The 20632-nt window shown below is 40.3% G+C and overlaps 1 protein-coding gene across 1 annotated transcript in view; it reads left to right on the forward strand.

Annotated features, from left to right (window-relative positions):
- Window positions 1–20632, forward strand: part of PARP8 (poly(ADP-ribose) polymerase family member 8) — a 172145-nt gene that overhangs the window by 80840 nt on the left and 70673 nt on the right. Inside the window, 5 exon segments of the mRNA XM_043515040.1 lie at window positions 253–290; window positions 2006–2095; window positions 4722–4792; window positions 8428–8505; window positions 16071–16165. Of these exon segments, the coding sequence (XP_043370975.1) occupies window positions 253–290; window positions 2006–2095; window positions 4722–4792; window positions 8428–8505; window positions 16071–16165 (372 nt within the window).

Genomic DNA, 20632 nt, shown 5'->3' on the forward strand with positions numbered 1-20632 from the left:
ACTTTGTAATTAAATCATGATATTTTTAAGACAGTTTAATTTAGACCTGGTTTAGCAGAAGTAAACCTTTGAAATGGGGCATTACGCTTTTTTAGCTAAGCACTTCAAAAGTTGTCAAAGTAGCTGTTGCCTCCTGTCTTAGAAGCTGTCATAAATCTATAAATAAACAGATAATACAGAAGTAGAAAAATTCTTATGCTAACTGTTATTGTTATTAACACCCTTGTTTCTTTCTTTTTCTGTTTCTTTCAGCATATCCTATTCAGTACATGTCTCGGAGGATTATCCAGGTACAGTGCAACATTCTTGTGCTTGAAGCAAATATTGTTAGAGCAATATTCAGAAGTTCAGATGAAGATATTTGAAAGTGCATTATGTGTTCTAGGAGCTTCTTTTAGCTAATCATTTCCTGTTAGTTAGATTGTTTTCACAGTCGTTTCTCCTTTTCAGCCTTCATTTGTCAGCCAGGTCAGGGTGAGAAAACCTGATTCATGAGTTTAGCAAGAAGGGGGTTGTGACGCTTACCATGTCTAAAGCCGTCAGTGATGATAATCTGAAAACAACCTAATTCCTGTTTGGTATGAAATATATGGCTCGATCCAGTAAAGGGCTGAACATTCTGGCTCCTGATTCAACATGTTCTTGAAGTCAATGGGACTACTCGTGTTCTTAATCTTAAACGTGTGCTTAGGTGCTTTGTTGCATCAGAGCTGCCTGCACCTTTTAGGATCAAGACATAATATGTCTTAAAGGTCAAAACTGCCAGAAATGACAAGAATCTGTATGCTCTTTTTGTAATATTTTTCATTTTAATGTGTATTCCACCTTTTAAAAAACTCCTAAACAAGTGACTAAGGCCCCATTCTTGCTAATTTATAGGTAAGAGTGATCCATGTGCCCATGCAGAGCAAGAATAGACTGTGATCACCAAACAGACTGCTAGTATGTTTAATAACCCAGAACGGATTGTTGCCCTAGATGTTTGGGTGTTAATTAGACTGAAGGAGAATCCTCAGCAGGTAAATTTGTAGTTACGATAGGAACAGCTCAGGGAATTATGGGTACATCAGTTTCATACATTTCTGTTACCTATGTCACATCACCACTATGGCACTAGTAACAATGTTGAAATCATCACCTAAAACTGAATGAATTGCTTCACAAATCTCTGAGTGATTGGAAACAGCTGAACATTAAGCTTAAGTCCCTGAACCAATGTGATGCGGCAACTGTCAGTAGTGGCAGCTATTGAAAAGTTTCATAATTGTAAGTGAAACTAAAACTATTTTAAACAGTAAGGGTATCTCCACGTTGTTTATACATTGCTAAAGTCATGAAAGTATCACTGATATTTTTAGATGTAGTATTAATGACACTGAGCATGATCTTTGAAACCATTTCCTCATAATTGTAACATATATTAGGATAATTATGCTCCAGAAGAGCTGTATATACTGTCATTGAGTATACTAAAGTTCCATTAATATGAATCGATACAGTGTATCTGCATGATTCCTGTAGGAGACATTGCGTATTTTGCCAGTAAATAAATGTCCATAATGATACACATTGGCTGACGTAGAAATGTTATTGCCTGTTGTTCCATTGATCTTTGTATGTTGTGTTAACTAACACATGCTGTGATGATGCCAAATGAGCACCATGTATTTATGGTTGAAAGACCCAGTCCTGCCAGAAGTGGATCACTGGGCCAGTGCCTTCAGTGGGACTCTGCGTGGCACAGGAGGTCCTTCCTGCTTAGAGCTCGTTGCAAGGTCAGGGCCAAAGAAAGTTAACCTTCCTTTCTCCTACCCTTATACATGTTTTGCATATTTAGGCACTTCAGTGCACATAGAAGACCTACAGATAGGAAGTAGTTCCTTTATGTCTCTTATGGAAGCATACCGGTGGGGCAGCCTGGGAGGCTGCTTGGATAGTGTCATTGGACTGTGGCTCAGGCCCTTATTATGTACCCATTATCCTAAGAACTGTTTCTCTTTTATAGATAACACATATGTTTCCAGTTCAGATAATGATGAAGATGTGTTAGTTACAACAGAGTCAATCCCAGTAATTTTCCATAGAATCGCAACAGGTAATATTAAGAGTCACAAATGATTTTTCAAGTTAAAGTTTTGTGGGGGACTGCAGGATACTACCCATACATAAAAGATGATATGCCAATACAGATTGCTGTGCATCTTGTAGTTTTCTCATTGTTGGGTATGGTCATACCTTTTGGAATAGAAGCAACTAAAATATTTCTTTTGGGGAGTATAGGCAGTGTATGTTTTTTACTCATTCCATGGCTTGCAATCATGCTAAAGCAATCCTATTTGAATGCAATAGGGCACATTTGCCGATCATTAAGGCTGCCCAGCACTTCCCTTTGTGAGACCTCATTTTCATTTGCTTATCACTTTGCTAAACTTTAACCATTTGGGATGAACATTTCTATGTCAGGTATCTACCTCAGGCTGAATTTTTTTTAAATGTTCAGCAAAAATTGTTTAGCCATTTTCGAGAACAAAGCTAGGGAAGAACACATTGTTTTGACCATGTTAAAAAATTCCAGCACCCTTATCTTTGAAAAGCTCTAGCAACCTCATGCTTTGGAGCAGAGACTTGAAATTTGCCCAGGTAGTGTCAGGGATGTACGTTCTGCCAACCAACCCCATGAAAATCTGCCCACATTTGGCTGAGTTATAAGCTTTTAAAAATCGCAGTTCATATATGTTCAGCTGCTAAATTCCTCAAATAGTCTGTTCACATTAAGCATGTTGCAGTGCAAGACTGACTCCCTGCAGTTGCAGCTCTGAGGTGCTGCAAGAGCAGCCAGGGCAAAACACAGACCTCTGTGCCCCTACCCCTCCCCCAGGTCCTGGCCACTTCCCGGAGCGGCGTGGGGGCAGGGCAAGCAGGGAGGGAGCATGCCCTGCCCCCGTGCAGGCCGGGCCGGAGCCGCTCTAGGTAAATGCTGCGGGGGCTGCAGGGAGCTGCCAGACCAGAGAAAATAACCATGTCCATGGGTTTGGACATGTGAACTGAGAGTAGGAAAATTCTCTCTCCTGTGCTCTCAATGCATCCGATGATGTGAGCTGTAGCTCACGAAAGCTTATGCTCTAATAAATTTGTTCGTCTCTAAGGTGCCACAAGTCCTCCTTTTCTTTGTGCTCTCAGTGACTCCCCTGCAGGACCCAGGCAGTGTGGAGGAGGAAGCTGTCAAATTGGACCGCAGAGGGGACAAGAACTGGAGTGGCAGGAGTAGATTGGGAGCCTGGGGGTAGTGGGAGATTGTAATTGGAAGCTGCCAGGAGGAGAGAAGAAAACTGGGAGTGGGAGCTGGGTTGGGATGAGAGGCAGGGGTAGAGGCTGAGACTGGGAGCTGGGGGACAAGCTGGGATTGACTGGGAAAGGGAACTGCGACTGGCTGGACAAGGAGACTGGGACTGGAAGCCTGGGAAGAAAACAGGGAATGGGGATTGGGGACTGGGAGCCAGTGGGTAGAAAGGAGACTGCACAGGCAACCTTAATTCTGTCATTTCCTAACTTTTGAATGCTTGATTTTGCAATCTTAATAATGTTATTTTAACATAGTCTTTTGTGTTTAACGTAGAATTATCCTGAAAAATATACTCTTGGTGCAGGAATGGAAAACTGTACAAAGTTGCTAGAAAGCAAACATTTTAGGCCCAAAATCTGATCTCACTTAAACTGATGTAAATGTAAATGTAAATCAGTGGAGTTACAGAGAAGCAAAATAGCTATGAGATCCTAATCAGACCTTTAAGATAAATATTTTTCTTCAAAGATATTCATGTTATAATATTTTAAATCAAGTGTGAATTTTATATTAAACATCAAAACAAAACCTTTGTCTTCATAAAGAAAATGAAATGACTTTATTTTGCCAGTTTCTTTTATTCTTATGTAAAATCTAGTTAAAATCAATATCTCAATTGTCATCTTGTAACATTCCAGCATAGAAGAAATTTAAAATGGCACCCAATTACGGTGACATGTAGAGTACAGACATGGCACACCCAGCTAGCACAGCTATAAAGAGCAGTGTAGACAGTGAGGCATGGCTTGGGCAAGTACAGTAGAGTGTCCTACACAACTGAACCTCCAGGGTATATACTCTACATGGCTCTCTAAACTCCTAAGCAGTGCCTCTCAGGGCATTTATCCAGCTATTATAATGTCCTGCTGCCTGCCCTCTGCTGGAGCCTTTCCCTGTTTTCTACATGTTGGCCAGAGTCTTTCACTGTGGCATACAGCCACATACTGCAGTGTCAAGTGTGGACACAGCCTGCCATTCACTGCAGTGAGTAGCTACATATGCAGGTCCTGTACTCTACACACCTCCATAAGTGTGGACATAGTTTAAGTCTAGTTTACAAGTAAATAAAAGTGATGGGGAAATATCTATTTATGCAGCATTTTGTATTGTAGAATCATGGATTCCTGAGGCATCTTGGCTTCTTGTTTTTATATTGCTAGATAGTCCCTGCTCCAAAGAGCTTACAATCTTTTTGTTCTGTGTTTGTACAACACCTAGACCAGTGGAGTCCTTGTCCATGTCTGAGGCATCTAGGTGTTACAGTAATGCAAATATTACTACTACTATTATTTCAGTTCCGTTTTTTAATTACATAAATAAAATGATTTTAGATTTGTCATGGCTATTAACTATTTTCCTTTTTAATTATTTTTTTTAGAATTAAGAAAAACCAGTGATGTTAACTGTTGCTTATCTATAAAATCAAAATTACAGAGGGAAAATGGAGAGGTATGGTATTGCTTTATTAATGTATTCCTTATACATATTTTCATTGGAAGGTAGAGTAACAAACTACAAAACATAACTTAATATTTCTTTTGCATTTAATTTGTTAAAATAAACACAAGGGTAAAATTCTGGCCCCACCGAAGTCAATGAGACTTTTGCCATTGACATCAAAGAGGTCAGGATTTCACTCCAGATGTACACAAACAATCTATAGTTTTGCAAGGAGGCTGTTAAAAGATATGCAAAATGTTATCAATCTAGGATGACTGAACCTTCCCCATAACATAGACGCTTTCTGCCTTGGAAGTACAACTGTGTCAGAGAAGCTGGTCACAAAGCAATAGTCTCCTAACTTGGTCTTATGCACAGGACCAGATATTTCAAACATTCACTTCCTAGCTTAGTGCTTACTAATGTGAGCATGACAGTCCCATTGAAGTCAATGGACTTGTTCAAGACAGAGTTAACAATAGGTGGTTTTTGGAGTATCAGGCCCCATGATTCCAGTGTGTAATTTATACTTGGTTTTATAACTAGGTCTGATCAAGGACATAACCTAGTTAAGAAACAGCATTAAGATGAAATCTTTGGTGAAAACTGACACACAGACACTTATTCTGGCAAACCCTCATTACCAAACATAGTGGTTATTACCACATTACTGCCACTGTAATCAAAGGGTTTAAGCACTTTATGGCCCTGATTCCGGAAAGTGCTTAAGCACATGTTTAATGTTAAATGCTTTCTTAAATAAGGATAAGTTCCTGAACTGTAGTCTACTTTTGATTGTAATAGTTTGCTGGTTTCATCACATGTTTTATACTGAGATAGAGGACAACCCTGTTGCAGCGAGGTTTCCTGATGTGGTTGTGTTTGTAGCATATAGGGCCTTATTTGATACAAGAAGTTGCAGGGGAAATTTTTGACTTGCACTATCACAGAATTTTATTCAATGATCTTTAAAGCTTAGAGAACCAAAATAGTCACAAATTGCAAAGTATTGTGGAGTACATTCCTGGTGAAGAAATATTTTTATTTTTAAAAATGTTAGATGAAGTTAATTTATTTTCATGATTAAAAGCTTGAGATAGGTTTAATTTTCATGGCAAAGAAATTGAACTTTTTATAAATTTTAAATTGAATTCGGATCCAAATAAGGCATTTATTTAAGAAACCCGGTTAATGAAAATCTTTAACACCAACCATGTCTGTGAGCCAGACAATCATAGTCTTTACTTCATTGTGTGATTATATCATATATGATGGGTTTATCACTCTTCTAGTATGAGGAGTTTCATTTCTCTTTGTTTGTGTTGTCGGTGTGTTTATTTTGTTTATATCTGCAGCATGCTTCCCATGGAGCTAAGGTTATTATTAGGCAGAGGAGACTGAATACATCCTTTTGTTTTTCTTCAGTAAAATACCAGCAAAAAATTCTTAAAATTGCTATGAAATTGGCTGAAAATACGATTTTCACTCAGTATATACATGCACAGCATGTATGAATTTACTGGCAGAGGTAAGGAGGTAAGATTAGAATATGAGGCGATGGAAATTGGTTGCAAAAGTATATCTGACTTTTCTGAATATATAAGATTAAAGGAAAAACACACAGTTGATTTCTGGGTCATTATGGAAGTTTTGTGCCTCCTGTGAATGCAAAATGTGCAATAGATACAGTGTGGGTCATATAGGAGAATTTAGTCTTTATGATTTTATCAAGTATTCAATTTATGTGAGCTCCTGTTAACATAAGGGCTGTGAATGACAAATGGATTGTGGGAAAACAAGAAATAATGTCCTTAAGCAGTTGAATGACATTAAGCAAGAACTAAAGTGTGACTTTCTAACTTACATTAATAAAATAGTACCTTTTTCTATGAGTCGTCCCTATTGTGAGTGCATATAAATAAGTTAATTCTTTTAAAGGTATTTGAAGATGAATGTTGTTATGTAAAATCTAAGTGTTATTTATGTTGTTGACAAATTAATATAGATTATTATAGTTGATTTGCCAGAATACAATAGGTTAATGTCCTCTAGGTAGAGCCCTACAAAATTCATGGTCCATTTGGGTCAATTTCATGGTGATGGGATTTTAAAAATTGTAAATTTAATGATTTCAGCTATTTAAATCTGAAATTTCACAGTGTTGTAATTGTACAGGTCCTAACCTAAGTTCCTTCTAAGCTGCGTGGCCACGTAGCTGCCTATTAAGCCCCGCGCAGGGGCTCAGGACTGTGGTGGGGAGAGGCGCTCTTCCCCGCCTGCCAAAGCACGGATCTTCCTTGGTGGGGAGAGGCACCTCTCCCTGCCAGCGCCAGCACCGGCGCGGACTTGCAGTAGTGGGAAGAGCCGCCCCTCCCTAACGGCCGAGCGTGGACCTGCCCCGGCTGGGGGCGAGGAGCCTCTCCCTCAGCCCAGCCCAGCCCCGCCAAAGCTGCCATGGCCAGGGAGAGGCACCTCTCCCCTGGCCCTGAGCTGCTGTGGCGAGAGAGGGCTGAGGGGAGTCTTCTATCTCCCCACTGCAGGGGCACCCCAAACCCCTCATCCCCGGCCCCACCCTAGAGCCCGCACCCCAACCCTCTGCCCCAGCCCTGAGCCCCCTCCCGCACCCTGAACAGGGCCCTCATCCCCAGCTCCGCCCCAGCCCTGAGCCCCCTCCCACACTCAGAACCTCTTGGCCCCACCATATGAATTTTGTTATGTACACCAATATGAAGGTGATGTGTCATATAACAAAATTCATTCACACATGGACATAAAAAATTAGAGGGAACACTGGTCCTGACCCAAAAATGAGTTGTGGGGGGGGGTCGCAAGGTTATTGTAGGGTGGGTTGCGGTACTGCTACCCTTACTTCTGCACTGCTGCTGGTGGCGGCGCTGCCTTCAGAGCTGGGCAGCTGGCGAGTGACAGCTGCTGGCCAGGAGCCCAGTTCTGAAGGCAGAGACACCGCCAGCATCAGCGCAGATGTAAGGATAGCATGGTATGATATTGCCACCCTTACTTCTGGACCGGAGATTGCAGAGCTGTGCCCTCAGTCAGTAGCCGCCACTCTCCGGCCACCCAGCTCTGAAGGCAAAAGCGCAGAAGTAAAGGGCAACATGGAATGGTGTTGCCACCCTTTCTTTTGTGCTGCTGCTGGCATAGCGGGGCGATGCCTTCAGAGCTGGATGCCCGGGCAACTGCTGCTGCTCTCTGGCTGCCCAGCTCTGAAGGCAGCGCAGAAGTAAGGATGGCAGTACCACAATCCCCCTAAAATAACCTTGTGACCCCCCCCCCGAACTGCCTTTTGGGTCTGGACCCCCAATTTGAGAAACACTGGTCTCCCCTATTAAATCTGTATAGTAAAGGATAAAAGCACCCAAAAGACCAAATTTCACGGTCTGTGATGCATTTTTCATGGCCATGAATTTGGTGGGCCCTACCTATAGGGGGACAGTTGAATTTTGCCATTCATTGGTTCAGTCAGACCCACAATCTTCTTGCCTATACGTTACTAATGAAAACTCTAACTAAAGTGTGTGAAGTGTTTATTTGTAACATACATAATTACAAAAAGCAGAAAAGCAAATGTAATTCTCCTGTTTCATTTGCTAACATGTATTTATTTATTTATTTATTTAAATAAGGACTCGAGGCACAATAGTGCAGTTGAAGAAGATTCTGAAGGAGATAATGATTCTGAAGAGTTTTATTATGGGGGACAGGTAAGGGAGAGCATTTTCCCAATAATTTTAAAGTTGCAAACAATGTCATTTGAAGGCTTCTGAGATGATTTATTTTGTGTTTTATATTGATCTTCAAATTTGTGCAGTTGTAAGGACAAGAAAACTAATTGTAACTTGGATGTTTTTTAAAATGGGATCTAATTTCTAGTTTCCAGGAAATAACTGTTCCCTCTATAAAGCATATGTCCTATTGACATCAATGGATCAAAATAGGGTTGTAAACTCTTATGCATTGAGGTTGTCATCCGGCAAAAGTAATAGCACTGCATTTTAACAGTAAAAGCAGAAGCTACAAAATTCTAGTGATCTATATTACACTAAATTTTATCCTTTCTGAGCTCTGTAGTCTAATTCACCTAGAGAGATGCTGATTTAAAAAAAATTATATCTCTGTGTCTTTCCCTCTTGTTCCCTCAGCAGAATTATTTATTATCATATCCTAGTCCCTACTGGAAATTAAAATGTTCCCTTTGTACTTGTTTCTTTTGAGAGGTCAATGGAGTGTTTAACTAGGGCACTCTCTTTACTCTTGATGTCCAGAAATCATCAACTAAGGGACCAATAAATGCAAACAGTGTTCATGGGGGTAGTTTTTGTTATATAGGCACGTGGCCACCAGGAATCAGACTGAGAATACCATTCCATAAGCTACCAATTAGCTGTTAAATAGTAACAGGTTTTGGTCAATATTTGCCTGGATTGTGTTTGAACTGGTAACATTACATTCTATTTGTGTAGCACCCTGGCTCCATGGAAAGAGAGAGGGGAATAAAATAAAGTAATCACCAAAAGCAAAAAAAATCAACAGCTGTGATTGTCCTGAATGAGTACAAAATATTGGGTAAGCAAAAAGAGGAAGAGAGAAGATGAGAGATCATTAGAAGTGCATTAATGAGAGGAAAAGAAACAGGTTATGAGATGGAGTATAAATTGAGAGAGTCAGGCATGGTCTACACTACTGCAGTAAATCGATATAAGCTATGTTACTTCAGGTACTTGAATAACGTAACTAAAGTCGACGTGGCTAGATCCACTGACTGTAGTGTCTACACCGTGCTGTGTCGACAAGAGACACTCTCCCACCAACTTACCTTCTCGGGGAGGTGGAGTACAGAAATCAGAGCACTCTCCCATTGATTTGGCACGTCTTCACCGGACTCACTAAATCAATGCCACCGCATCGATTGCAGCAGCACCCATTTAGCTCCATAATGAAGACATGCCCACAGAAAGAGAAAGTGAGTTCTAAAGAGTTTTGTGTAGAAAAGAAAAGCATGAAGACTTAAGGCAATAGAAGAAGTGTGAGGTGAATGAAGGGAGCAAATAGGCAGACAAGTAATAGACAAGTCCCATTATTAAGTGTTATGTTAACATATGTTAGATGGAATAAATGGACCAAAGGTGTTAACATAACCAGTCACTGACTGACATTAAACAGTGTTAAACAAGGTCTGGAGTTTGGCTTAGAGAGACCTCAGCTTGCTTAGTACGATGGCAAAGACACCATTAAAAAGCCTTTTAACCTTTTATTAAAGATATAGAGAAGAAGAGAAAACAGTTAAAGCATTTTAGATGGCAAAGACACCATTAAAAAGCCTTTTAACCTTTTATTAAAGATATAGAGAAGAAGAGAAAACAGTTAAAGCATTTTAAATGTAAAGTACTAAGTAAAGCTTTCATTCTGGTGACATTTCTTGTTCCCTTTCCCTTTATCTGGAAAGAGTTTTAAAAGGAAAAAAATAAAAATCTTGTTTGATTGTCTCTTAGATGGTATCAGAGAAGGTAATGCCTTCCCTTTGGATAAAAGAGAAGAAGTTAGTTGAGATGAGCTGGAGTGGCTGTTGCTGCTGCTCTTGTTAAAATTGGTGTTTTGGATTCTGCTGGAGCTGGTAGAGGTGGCAATGTTATCTGTGTCCCTCTCTTTGGCCATCAGGATTAAGACAAAGAAGATCTGGGGAGATGGTGGGGGTGGCAGCCAATGGTGACACTCATGCCAGTAGCCTCCATCTTTTCTTCTGTATTCTTCTCCTTAAGGCTTTATCTTTAAGAACCCCAAAAAAGGGAGTGATTAGTGGAATAGCACATCCCCTCATTATTTTGTCTATTGAGTATGCCTAATATCTGATACACCAATTTTGGTTCAATAATTTCTGGTTCTACATCTTTTTTTCAACTCAGTCCTTGAATTATATAAACATGGCCCTTTTTTGTTTGGACTAATTTAGTGTCTGCCTGATGCTCTCTTTGTAGATACTCAAACTGCTTAGAAAGTGATAAATGCCAATTTAACCACATGAGAAATACAGCTGGAGAAGTAATTGCTAGTCAAAGATAATCTTGCCATTTTTAACTGGTGACAACTGAAACAATGAGAGAATTGATTGTGAGAAAAAGGGAAAGTAGAAAAGAGAAAGGGTTTGGGAATGGTGGTGAAGAAAAGACATATGCTATGTCTACTCTACAGCCTATGTTGGCATAACTTATGTCTCTTGGGTGTGAATAAGCCACCCCGAGTGATATAAGTTACACCAACATAAGCACTTGTGTGCACAGAGCTTCTCCCACTAACACAGCTTCTTCTGTTCTGGAGGTGGTTTTATTATGCCTAAAGGAGAGCTCTCTCCTGCTGGCATGGAGCCTCTTCACTAGATGTGCTGCAGCAGCGCAGCTGCATCAGTACAGCTGTGCCGCTGTAGCTCTGTACTACGTGTAGACATGCCCATAGTGTCTTGGTTATAGCGGAAAGGTTTGCATCACCTGTATAAAATTTTCCCAAAAGATAAATTGGGTAAACAGTTTAACAGTAGCAAAATGACTTAGGCACCTAAGTCCTATTGATTTTCAGTGGGAGTGAGGGCTTGTCTACATTAAGAATTCAATCATGCCAAGGTGGGGTGTGAATCTACCCACTATTAGCTTGCTGCAGACTAACTGTCTGTGTGAACACTGCTGATGCACAGTTTGTTAATGTGCTTTGATGCACTCCTCTTTGAAATGGGATTTAGGAGTTATCTTCCTAAATCACTTAAATTCTTTTTAAGAGCTCTTACCCATTGTTGTTATGTTGGGACAAAAAAATCTGTATCGTGTCTGAGATTAAATGTGGAGACTGTCTAACCACAAGCCTTTCAGATATGGCAAACTTATCAGACCTTTTACTTTTGGGACCTTTAACTCTTATACTTGCTCTCTGTGAGAGTCTTTATGAGCTCTTCCTTTGAATCTCTACCCTCTGTACATTTGCAGAAGATAACAGCAGATCAGCTCTTGTTGGAACAATAACACCATTGCTTTTGGTTCTTATTCATGCTGCTCTTACAGTGTAAACTTGCAGATGCAGTTGTAAAAAACCTCTGCCTTTAATCAAAGTTGCCACTCACCTCTGCATGTTCATAAATGTGGCTAGGGCTGTATCACAGGGATGGGCAATACCTTATATGATTTTAATATGGTGTTCCTCCTTGCCAATAGGGGAACACAGCATTTGCTGCCCTTTCCAGCCCTTAGCCATCCATTACCAGAAATTGTTTGGGGAAGCATTATATTGGCAAGCCAGGCAACTCACATATTGTTCTGGACAGATTTTTCTGATGCTTGATATAATAGAGAGAAAAAAGATGGCAAGTCAAGTATATTGTGATTCACATGATGACCACCCTTCTCTATTCATAAGGCAGGACTCCATAATTATCAGTACATGCTATAAAAATTCCATGACCCACCTTTGCCTCAACTGTTCTTCTGCATACCAAAGCCGGGCAAACAGGGCAATTGATTGGGGCCCCACACTACAGGGGGCCCTGCGAAGTTAAGTTGCTCAGACTTCAGCTTCAGCCCCACGTAGCAGGGCTTGGGACCCTGAGCTTCAGACCCATGCGTTGGGACTTCAGCTTTCTGCCCTTGGTCTTAGCAAGTCTAATGCTGGCCATGCTTGGTCGACCCTCTGAAACCTGCTTGTGGCCCCTTAGGGGGCCCTGGATCACTGGTTGAGAACTCTGGAGTATATATATATAGGTTTTGGAATTTTTATTTAAAAAAAAAGATAGTTTTTTCTCTCATCTAACATGAAAAAATAAAGGATGAGCTTACGATTATGTCAGCAATTTGAGAGAGTGATGGGTCTTACTTTTTTTCCTTCTTGATGGGGGATGTGTAGGGAGAGGAGTCCTGCCACCTTCACCTTACTTACCCTCTCCCTGACAACTGATTCTGTCTGGCTCAGCAAAATGCCAGTCCTCCAGCAGCAGCATCCTTTTTCCCTTCCCTATATTAGACCCTAGCTTCTGCAGCATAGAGGATAGGAACAAGACTCTTTCCAGAGCTACGCCTTTCAGCTTTGACCAGAATAAGTCAGTGTTACACTAGCTCAGATCCCTCCCTTTCCTAAATGTTCTTAGTACGTCTGGTAACCTTGTGCTACTGCTACATTGGTGGGTTTCAGATGGGCTTCAGATTCTCTGATTAATTCCAAATGTGGTCAAATTATCATTGGCTAATTTTCACTTATAAAGGGGGATCAGATGAGTACTGTTTAATTCAGTTGAAATGCACATCTCTAAATGTCAGACTTGATACAGACCACTGAATCTCAGATTTAGAATCCTACTACATATGATGTACAAATCAAGGTCCCAGTGCTGCCATCAGTTACGCCTTTGTAACAACAACTGTTGTCAGTGGGAAGTCTACATGGATATTTGAAGGGCAGAATTGGACTCTATTGCTTCATTCTTTGCCTTTCTCTGTGAGACAAAGCCAAATTCTGCTCTCATTTCATTTTGTACTAGTCCACATCTGGGGAAATTGACTTCTGTAGAGTTAGTCCAGATTTAAACTAGTGTAACAGAATACAATGTGACCAACCATCTATAGGCATTCACTATAACTGTAAAAATATTTATGGATTACAGTATTTTTTCTTAAAGGACAATACCTCGTACCTTTAAAATGATATATTGTAGATCCTTATAGAGTATAGACAAATATAACTTATTTGGACCTCATACAGTCTAACCAAACTATCGGTTTTGTTCTATGATCTTAAACTTCCATTGGCTGTTTCTACCTTCCATATGCAATGGAGGTATGCAACGATATATTTCCTACTATATCATTCATAAATTTAATAATAATGAATAATTAAGAGGAATAATAAGGAAGATTATCTTAGCTCATGTTTCAGAGTAGCAGCCGTATTAGTCTGTATCCGTAAAAAGAAAAGGAGTACTTGTGGTATCTTAGAGACTAACAAATTTATTAGAGCATAAGCTTTCGTGAGCTACAGCTCACTTCATCAAATGCATACAGTGGAAAATACAGTGGGGAGATTTTATATACACAGAGAACACGAAATAATGAGTGTTACCATACAGACTGTAACAAGAGTGATCAGGAAAGGTGAGCTATTACCAGCAGGAACGGGGGCGGGGGGTGGACCTTTTTTAGTGATAATCAAGGTGGGCCATTTCCAGCAGTTGACAAGAACGTCTGAGGGACAGCGGGGGAGACGGGGGAGGAAATAAACATGGGGAAATAGTTTTACTTTGTGTAATGACGCATCCACTCCCAGTCTTTATTCAAGCCTAAGTTAATTGTATCCAGTTTGCAAATTAATTCCAGTTCAGCAGTCTCTCGTTGGAGTCTGTTTTTGAAGCTTTTTTGTTGAAGAATTGCAACTTTTACGTCTATAATCGAGTGACCGAAGAGATTGAAGTGTTCTCCGACTGGTTTTTGAATGTTACAATTCTTGATGTCTGATTTGTGTCCATTTATTCTTTTACGTAGAGACTGTCCAGTTTGGCCAGTGTACATGGCAGAGGGGCATTGTTGGCACATGATGTCATATATCACATTGATAGATGTGCAGGTGAACGAGCCTCTGATAGTGTAGCTGATGTGATTCGGCCCTATGATGGTGTCCCCTGAATAGATATGTGGACATAGTTGGCAACGGGCTTTGTTGCAAGGATAGGTTCCTGGGTTAGTGTTTTTGTTGTGTGGTGTGTGGTTGCTGGTGAGTATTTGCTTGAGGTTGGAGGGCTGTCTGTAAGCAAACTGTTTCCCCTTGTTTATTTTCCATACTGCTGTTCTTGTAAAGTGCTGAAAATGGCCCACCTTGATTATCACTACAAAAGGTTCCCCCCACCCCCTGCTCTCCTGCTGGTAAAGCTTACCTTTCCTGATCACTCTTGTTACAGTGTGTATGGTATTGTTTCATGGTGTGTATGGTATTGTTTCACCCATTGTTTCATGTTCTCTGTGTATATAAAATCTCCCCACTATATTTTCCACTGTATGCATTCGATGAAGTGAGCTGTAGCTCATGAAAGCTTATGCTCTAATAAATTATGATCTAATAAAATCTAAGGTGCCACAAGTACTCCTTTTCTTTCTATCTTGGGTCATGTCACTTTTCTCTATATGGTTTATGGTGTTGCAGGGTATCAGTAATAATAAGAAAGGAACGAGTTCTAAGTCACTTAGGTGCTTTTGAAAATTATATACTATGTCCCTAATTAATTATTTTCTAGGTGATTGATTTCCTTGTCTCATGTGAGTTTTTATCAGTTTATATTTTTGTTTTTAAAATGAAGTGGTTTTAGATTGGAGAAATATTAGCAAGTAGAGTTATACAAATCTAGGAAGAAAGGAGGACTTCAGTGAGATCAAGATTTCATACTGTATTTTTGGGTAGTTTCTATAGATCCCCATAAATTTCATCCCTATTAAATTAAATAGGATTTTTCCATAAAATATATTTATTATTATTATTACTACTACTACTTATGCTACTTGTATTACTGTAGTGCTTAGGAACCTGAGTCAGGGACCAAGACCTCCTTGTGCTAAACACTCAACAAAAACAGCAAAAAAGACAGTCTGTGTCCCAAAGAGTTTACAATCTAAGCATAAAACAAGAGCAAACAAATAGATATAGCCAGAAGGGGGAGTACAAGGAAACAATGAGACAACACGGGTCACTATGATAGAGAGTGGTCTCAGCATGCGAGTGGCCTAGCCTTTTCAAGTTTTTTATAGGCATCATGCCAAAGGAGAGTTTGAAGGAGGACAATGAGGTGGCTCTGCCTGTATTTGAACTTGGAATGAATTTTGCCAATTTTACACAATTTTTGCAAATACGTTCCTCCTTTCCTATTGCACAGCCAATTTGTTTTTCACCAGAAAAAAATGAAATTGGTCAAGTGCTAAGATGCTAAATAAACTCACCAACAGACTGACTTTTATCTTCATAGAAAAGGAAATATTGAAAGTGAAGCTTTCACTTTTTTTGCAAAAATCCCTTTGTCAATTTTTTCCTTTCTTTTTTTCATATGGCCTTAGCAGCAGCTTGTGTTTTGGTATAGGACCATGGTAAACATACCATCAGTGGAACATGGAGGCGTACAATAGAAGAGAAAAGACCAGATGAAATTCATGAAACAACTTGAGTAACACTACCACATTGCACTTAGAATACTATGAAAATGTTGCTACTAGTAAAAAAATAAAATAAAAACACCCACCATATTACATTTTTTCTGCAGGTTAACTACGATGGAGAACTTCACAAGCACCCACAGCTGGAAGCTGATTTGACAGCAGTGAGAGAGATCTATGGGCCTAATGCAGTATCTCTCAGGTACATCATTTTATTGGGTAAAATTCTTGTCAGTTCTGTGGCTGGAAAAAGGACATGAAATTGGTAATCAGCAGCATGAGTTTAGGGAATGGAAACTAGTTGGTTATATTCTGGCATGTGTGATATGTTGCAGAGAGGCCTCTATGCAGGATCTCCATCACAAACTATAGAAAGGGCCATAACTAAGGCTACGATTCAGTCACAGGTATTTTTAGTAAAAGTCATGGACAGGTCCCCAGCAATAAACAAAAATTCATGGCCCGTAACCTATCGATGATTTGTACTATAAATACCCCTGACTAAATCTTGGGGGGGCACCCCAGGGGGACGCTGCTGGGGGGGACGTCTAGGGGGGTACCCTGGGAGCCCTCTGCTGAGGGGGGCCCGCGATACCAGCTACCGGGGGACGCTGAACAGTGTCTGCTCCGGCCACCCTGGGACCCCTACCAGAGGCCGCCCCCAGGACCACTGCTCAGGCAGTCCCCGGGGCCAGCCGCATTGGTTGCTGCTTGGGCAATTCCCGGGGCCAACTGCCCGGGACCGCCTGAGCAGTGGCCGGGGCAGCTGGCTCCAGAGCCTCTCCAGCAGCAGGAGCCAGGTGCTTGGGCAGCCCTGGGGTCAACCACATTGATAGGTGCAGAAGTCTTGGAGGTTGCGGAAAGTCACGGAACCTGTAGTGTTGTTGAACTTACTAATACAGCTGCCTATTCTCAGAACAATTTCTTAAGGCACCATCTTGTAAACATTAAAGTCAATGAGACTGTTGCTTTTAACTTTAATGGGGAAAGGATTGGGCTGTTATATTTTGATTAAAATTACTGTTAAGCATAATATAACTCAAAATATTTGTTAAACTATCTTTGCTCTGTCATGTAGTCCATAATGTTTTCATGAGGTATTATTTTAATAATAATAATAAATACATTATGACCAGTAGGCAAGATTTAACACATCTGGTTGCAAAGTGATGGAGAAAATATCACCTTGATAATATGATATGAGACAAGAAATAAAAAACCACACAGGACCTAATGATCATCTTGCATATTTTGCATAAAACAATTTCCATGAACCTATATAATATGTTAACTATTTTATTCTAAGAAAAGAGATATTGTTTAAAACTAAGTTGTGTGATGCTGCTGAATAACATGCCCATTTAATTTATCAAGTGTACATTTTAATGGCATATATTTAATTCCTAATTAATATTCCTAAAAGAAAAAAGTCTTCATTATCTGCCGTTTGAAGTTAAGTGGAAATTCAGTCGATTTAAAGGACATTGGAAATCTAAATCCAAGCAGTTGTACATGACTTAAGAAATGAATGAGATAATCATTTAGTTGCCAGACTGTTAACTGCTACACTGTGTGAAACTCTGTATACCTTTATAATATGTTCCCTCAGGCACTTAACATTACAACAATGAATATAACCTTTTAAAAATGTTAATGCATTTAATTTATTGAATAATCTGCTTCATTGTGGGCTATGCCATCTCTTAGGGCTCAATTCATTAGAATTTGGTATCTGTGACTGCTTCTGGCATGTGGAAAACTTTTGTGCCTCCTATGTTCTTCAGCAGTTGAGAATACCCATCTATCTTTGGCAACCACAAAATGCAATGTTAGGCATTCAGTTTCATCCTTTACTCTAATCCTAATTCCCTTGCTGCACCAAATCCATCTGACAGTGACACTGGGGGCACCTGCTGAATGAGACTATATCTAAGGACATGTCTACATAGCTGTTGGGAGAGCGCTTTCCAATGTTGGTAGATAGACGTACACTAGCTCTGCTCCAACTAGCATGCTAAAAATAGCAGTGTGACTGTGGCAGCACTAGTCACCCAAATGCAATCCCTCCTGACCCCCTAGGTACATACTTGGGAGGCTAGCCCGAGTCGCTGCCCATGCTGCTATGGCCACACTGCTGTTTTTCACATGGTAGCTCAAGTAGAGTTTACGTGTGTCTGTCTGCTCATTCTGGGAAGCACTCACCCAGCTGCTGTGTACTCATCCTCTGTGAGAGTTGCCTCTTCCCCAGCTGTCTAATTATCGATCAACCAGAGAACTTGAAAGGTAAAAAGAGGAGTTTCTGCAGACACTAGGCATGGTATATAGCTCCTCATCACAGAGCTCTGGATGCTAGAGATGGGTAAACCCTTCACACGTTGTTTATTTGCCACATGAGCCAAACCCCTCAGAGTCCATTCACAGGCATTATTGAGGGACCAGCCTCTTGAAGCTTTGTTTGAAAGATCTCAAGAGCTGCACTACTACATCAGGACTATGGGATGATATCTGCTCCTGCCTCACTGTAGGCTGTGGTAGAAGAAGTATTTCCTAGCTCCTGCAGCTTTATTAGGGGGGATAGCCCTAAAGTCCCTTATGAATGGGGGGGCGGACTTTAGAGAGCATGAAAATCCTTGATTGTACCCTTTTTATCTCCTCTTATTTCACTCAGCTTTTATGTGTTTTGTTGTTTCGCCTACATTTTTATTTAATGGTGGGATTTTGCTCGAAGGCAAATCCTTCAACACTCACTCACTTGAGTAATATTAGCACTTGAATAGTTTCATTCAGTTTCATGGTACAGCTTGCATAAATAAGTATTGCTTGTAGGCTTTCAGGATCTGGCCTTTGGTTCTTCAAGCAATTTAATATAAAATGTGAGACCTTTTGCACTGGTTGCATTTTAATGCATGTTAGTGAGCTTAGCTGCTTAGTACACACAGTATTGCAACGTCTTAAATTTAGGCCCTTTTCCAGCAGTGAGTTCCATGAAGCCAAAACAGCTGCAGCTTCATAAAGCTCTGCTTTCACTAAGTTCATTGAAGGATCAGGGTTTGTGTCTATATAGGCCTGGACTAAGCTGCTGAGCAATTGCCCTGTGGGCTGGTTCCTTCCATTGTCTGCAAGGCCAATCTGCTGCTGTAGTTTGAAGTATATTGACAAAATATTTTCAAATGTTAAAATTAATTTTTTGGTTTAATTCTTTCATGATTGTCAGTTTATGCAGTCTCAGGCCACTGTTAAATTTAATAGATTGGCAGGGAAGTCTTTCTTACCACCTCTACCTCAGGCTATGGAAGCAGTGGAAAAGGGGTGAAAAGAAAACTATCCCATTTATTTGTGACAGCAAACATTGGTCAATTATGGTTTGAAGAGGGACCATTTAAGGAAAAAACACAGCTAATTCTGCTATAAAATACTATTCACTTAAGTAATTTAGGTGGAAGAGGAACATAACACAAATTTTATGTCTAATGTACGTGAAAGCCTGTATTTTTCAACAGTTTTTTGATATGCTGAGGGAAGGTCACTGAAAGGAGACAAAAAATCAGAGGGGAATACAAAAGAGGAAACAGCACACGCAAACCCGTCACACATTAAATGTAAAAGTTCAAGCATTTTAAAATACTTATGTGCACTAGTTAAAACTGCGCCTTGGGGAGTCCAGCACTAACTGCATGTGGGAGATAACACAAACTAACACTGACCTTGATGACATTACAGGGTAGTCTTCAAGGTTCCATTATTCTTTAGCGGTTTCTCCAAAATACTAGACAGACATTCAGGAGTTTTTTTTGCGGGGGGGGGGGAGGTTGGGGAGGAGGGGTGTTTCATCACATCAACTACACCTGTCACCTTGGTCTTAGCTTTTTTCATTTTTCGGAAACAGTTTGTAGACAATCTTTTTAGTAGCCCTTAGGTTTTCCCAGAGAAGGAACAGGAGTATGATTTCTCTCCTCCCCCCAAAAAGCCTCCAAACTTCTGGCTTGCTTTTTGCATCCCTCTTCAGCACATTAGTACCACAGAGGAACTGTTTGGCTTTAGAGTGAGGATTTTCAGAGGTGTCTAAATGCAGAGATCAATGGGAGGCCCTTAGGTACATTTGTAAGACTCGTAATGTCTTTTTGTATCTTTAGAGATTTAGTTCTTCCTCATTTTAGCGTTTAGCATATAAAAATTCAGGCTGTAATCCATAACCCTCTCTGAAATGAAATGAAAGAAATGCCCATCTATTCAGTCTACTCTTCCTTGAAACTTGTCTCTAGGCTGCCAAGGATAATGTCTGAAATTTGAGAAACAGACAAACTTCAGATATATGGGAATGCACTCAATATTGTTGAGTTGATGAAAGATCCCATCGCCTGAGCTGTAACAGAACATAAACAAGTAAAGTCAAAATGAAATTAGGAAAATGTTACAGAAATCATCTGTGTAACCTTCCTGTCTGAACCCTCTCCATAGACCACTGGAAGTTAAGGCAAGATCCTGCCCTTACTCAAGTCGAAGGGAGTTTGCTACTGACATGAATGGGAGCAGAATTGACCCATACTGTTGTCCTGGGTCTTGGTCTGTCTGGCCCACATGTTAAGTAAATATGGCACATTGGAGCAATAGTGGAGGCAGAACATTTTGGTATCAGTATGAAAGTATTAGTCTGCTTACACTGCTCGTG

Source organism: Dermochelys coriacea, chromosome 5 (genome assembly GCF_009764565.3).
Source record: "Dermochelys coriacea isolate rDerCor1 chromosome 5, rDerCor1.pri.v4, whole genome shotgun sequence".
NCBI classification, from domain to species: domain Eukaryota; kingdom Metazoa; phylum Chordata; order Testudines; family Dermochelyidae; genus Dermochelys; species Dermochelys coriacea.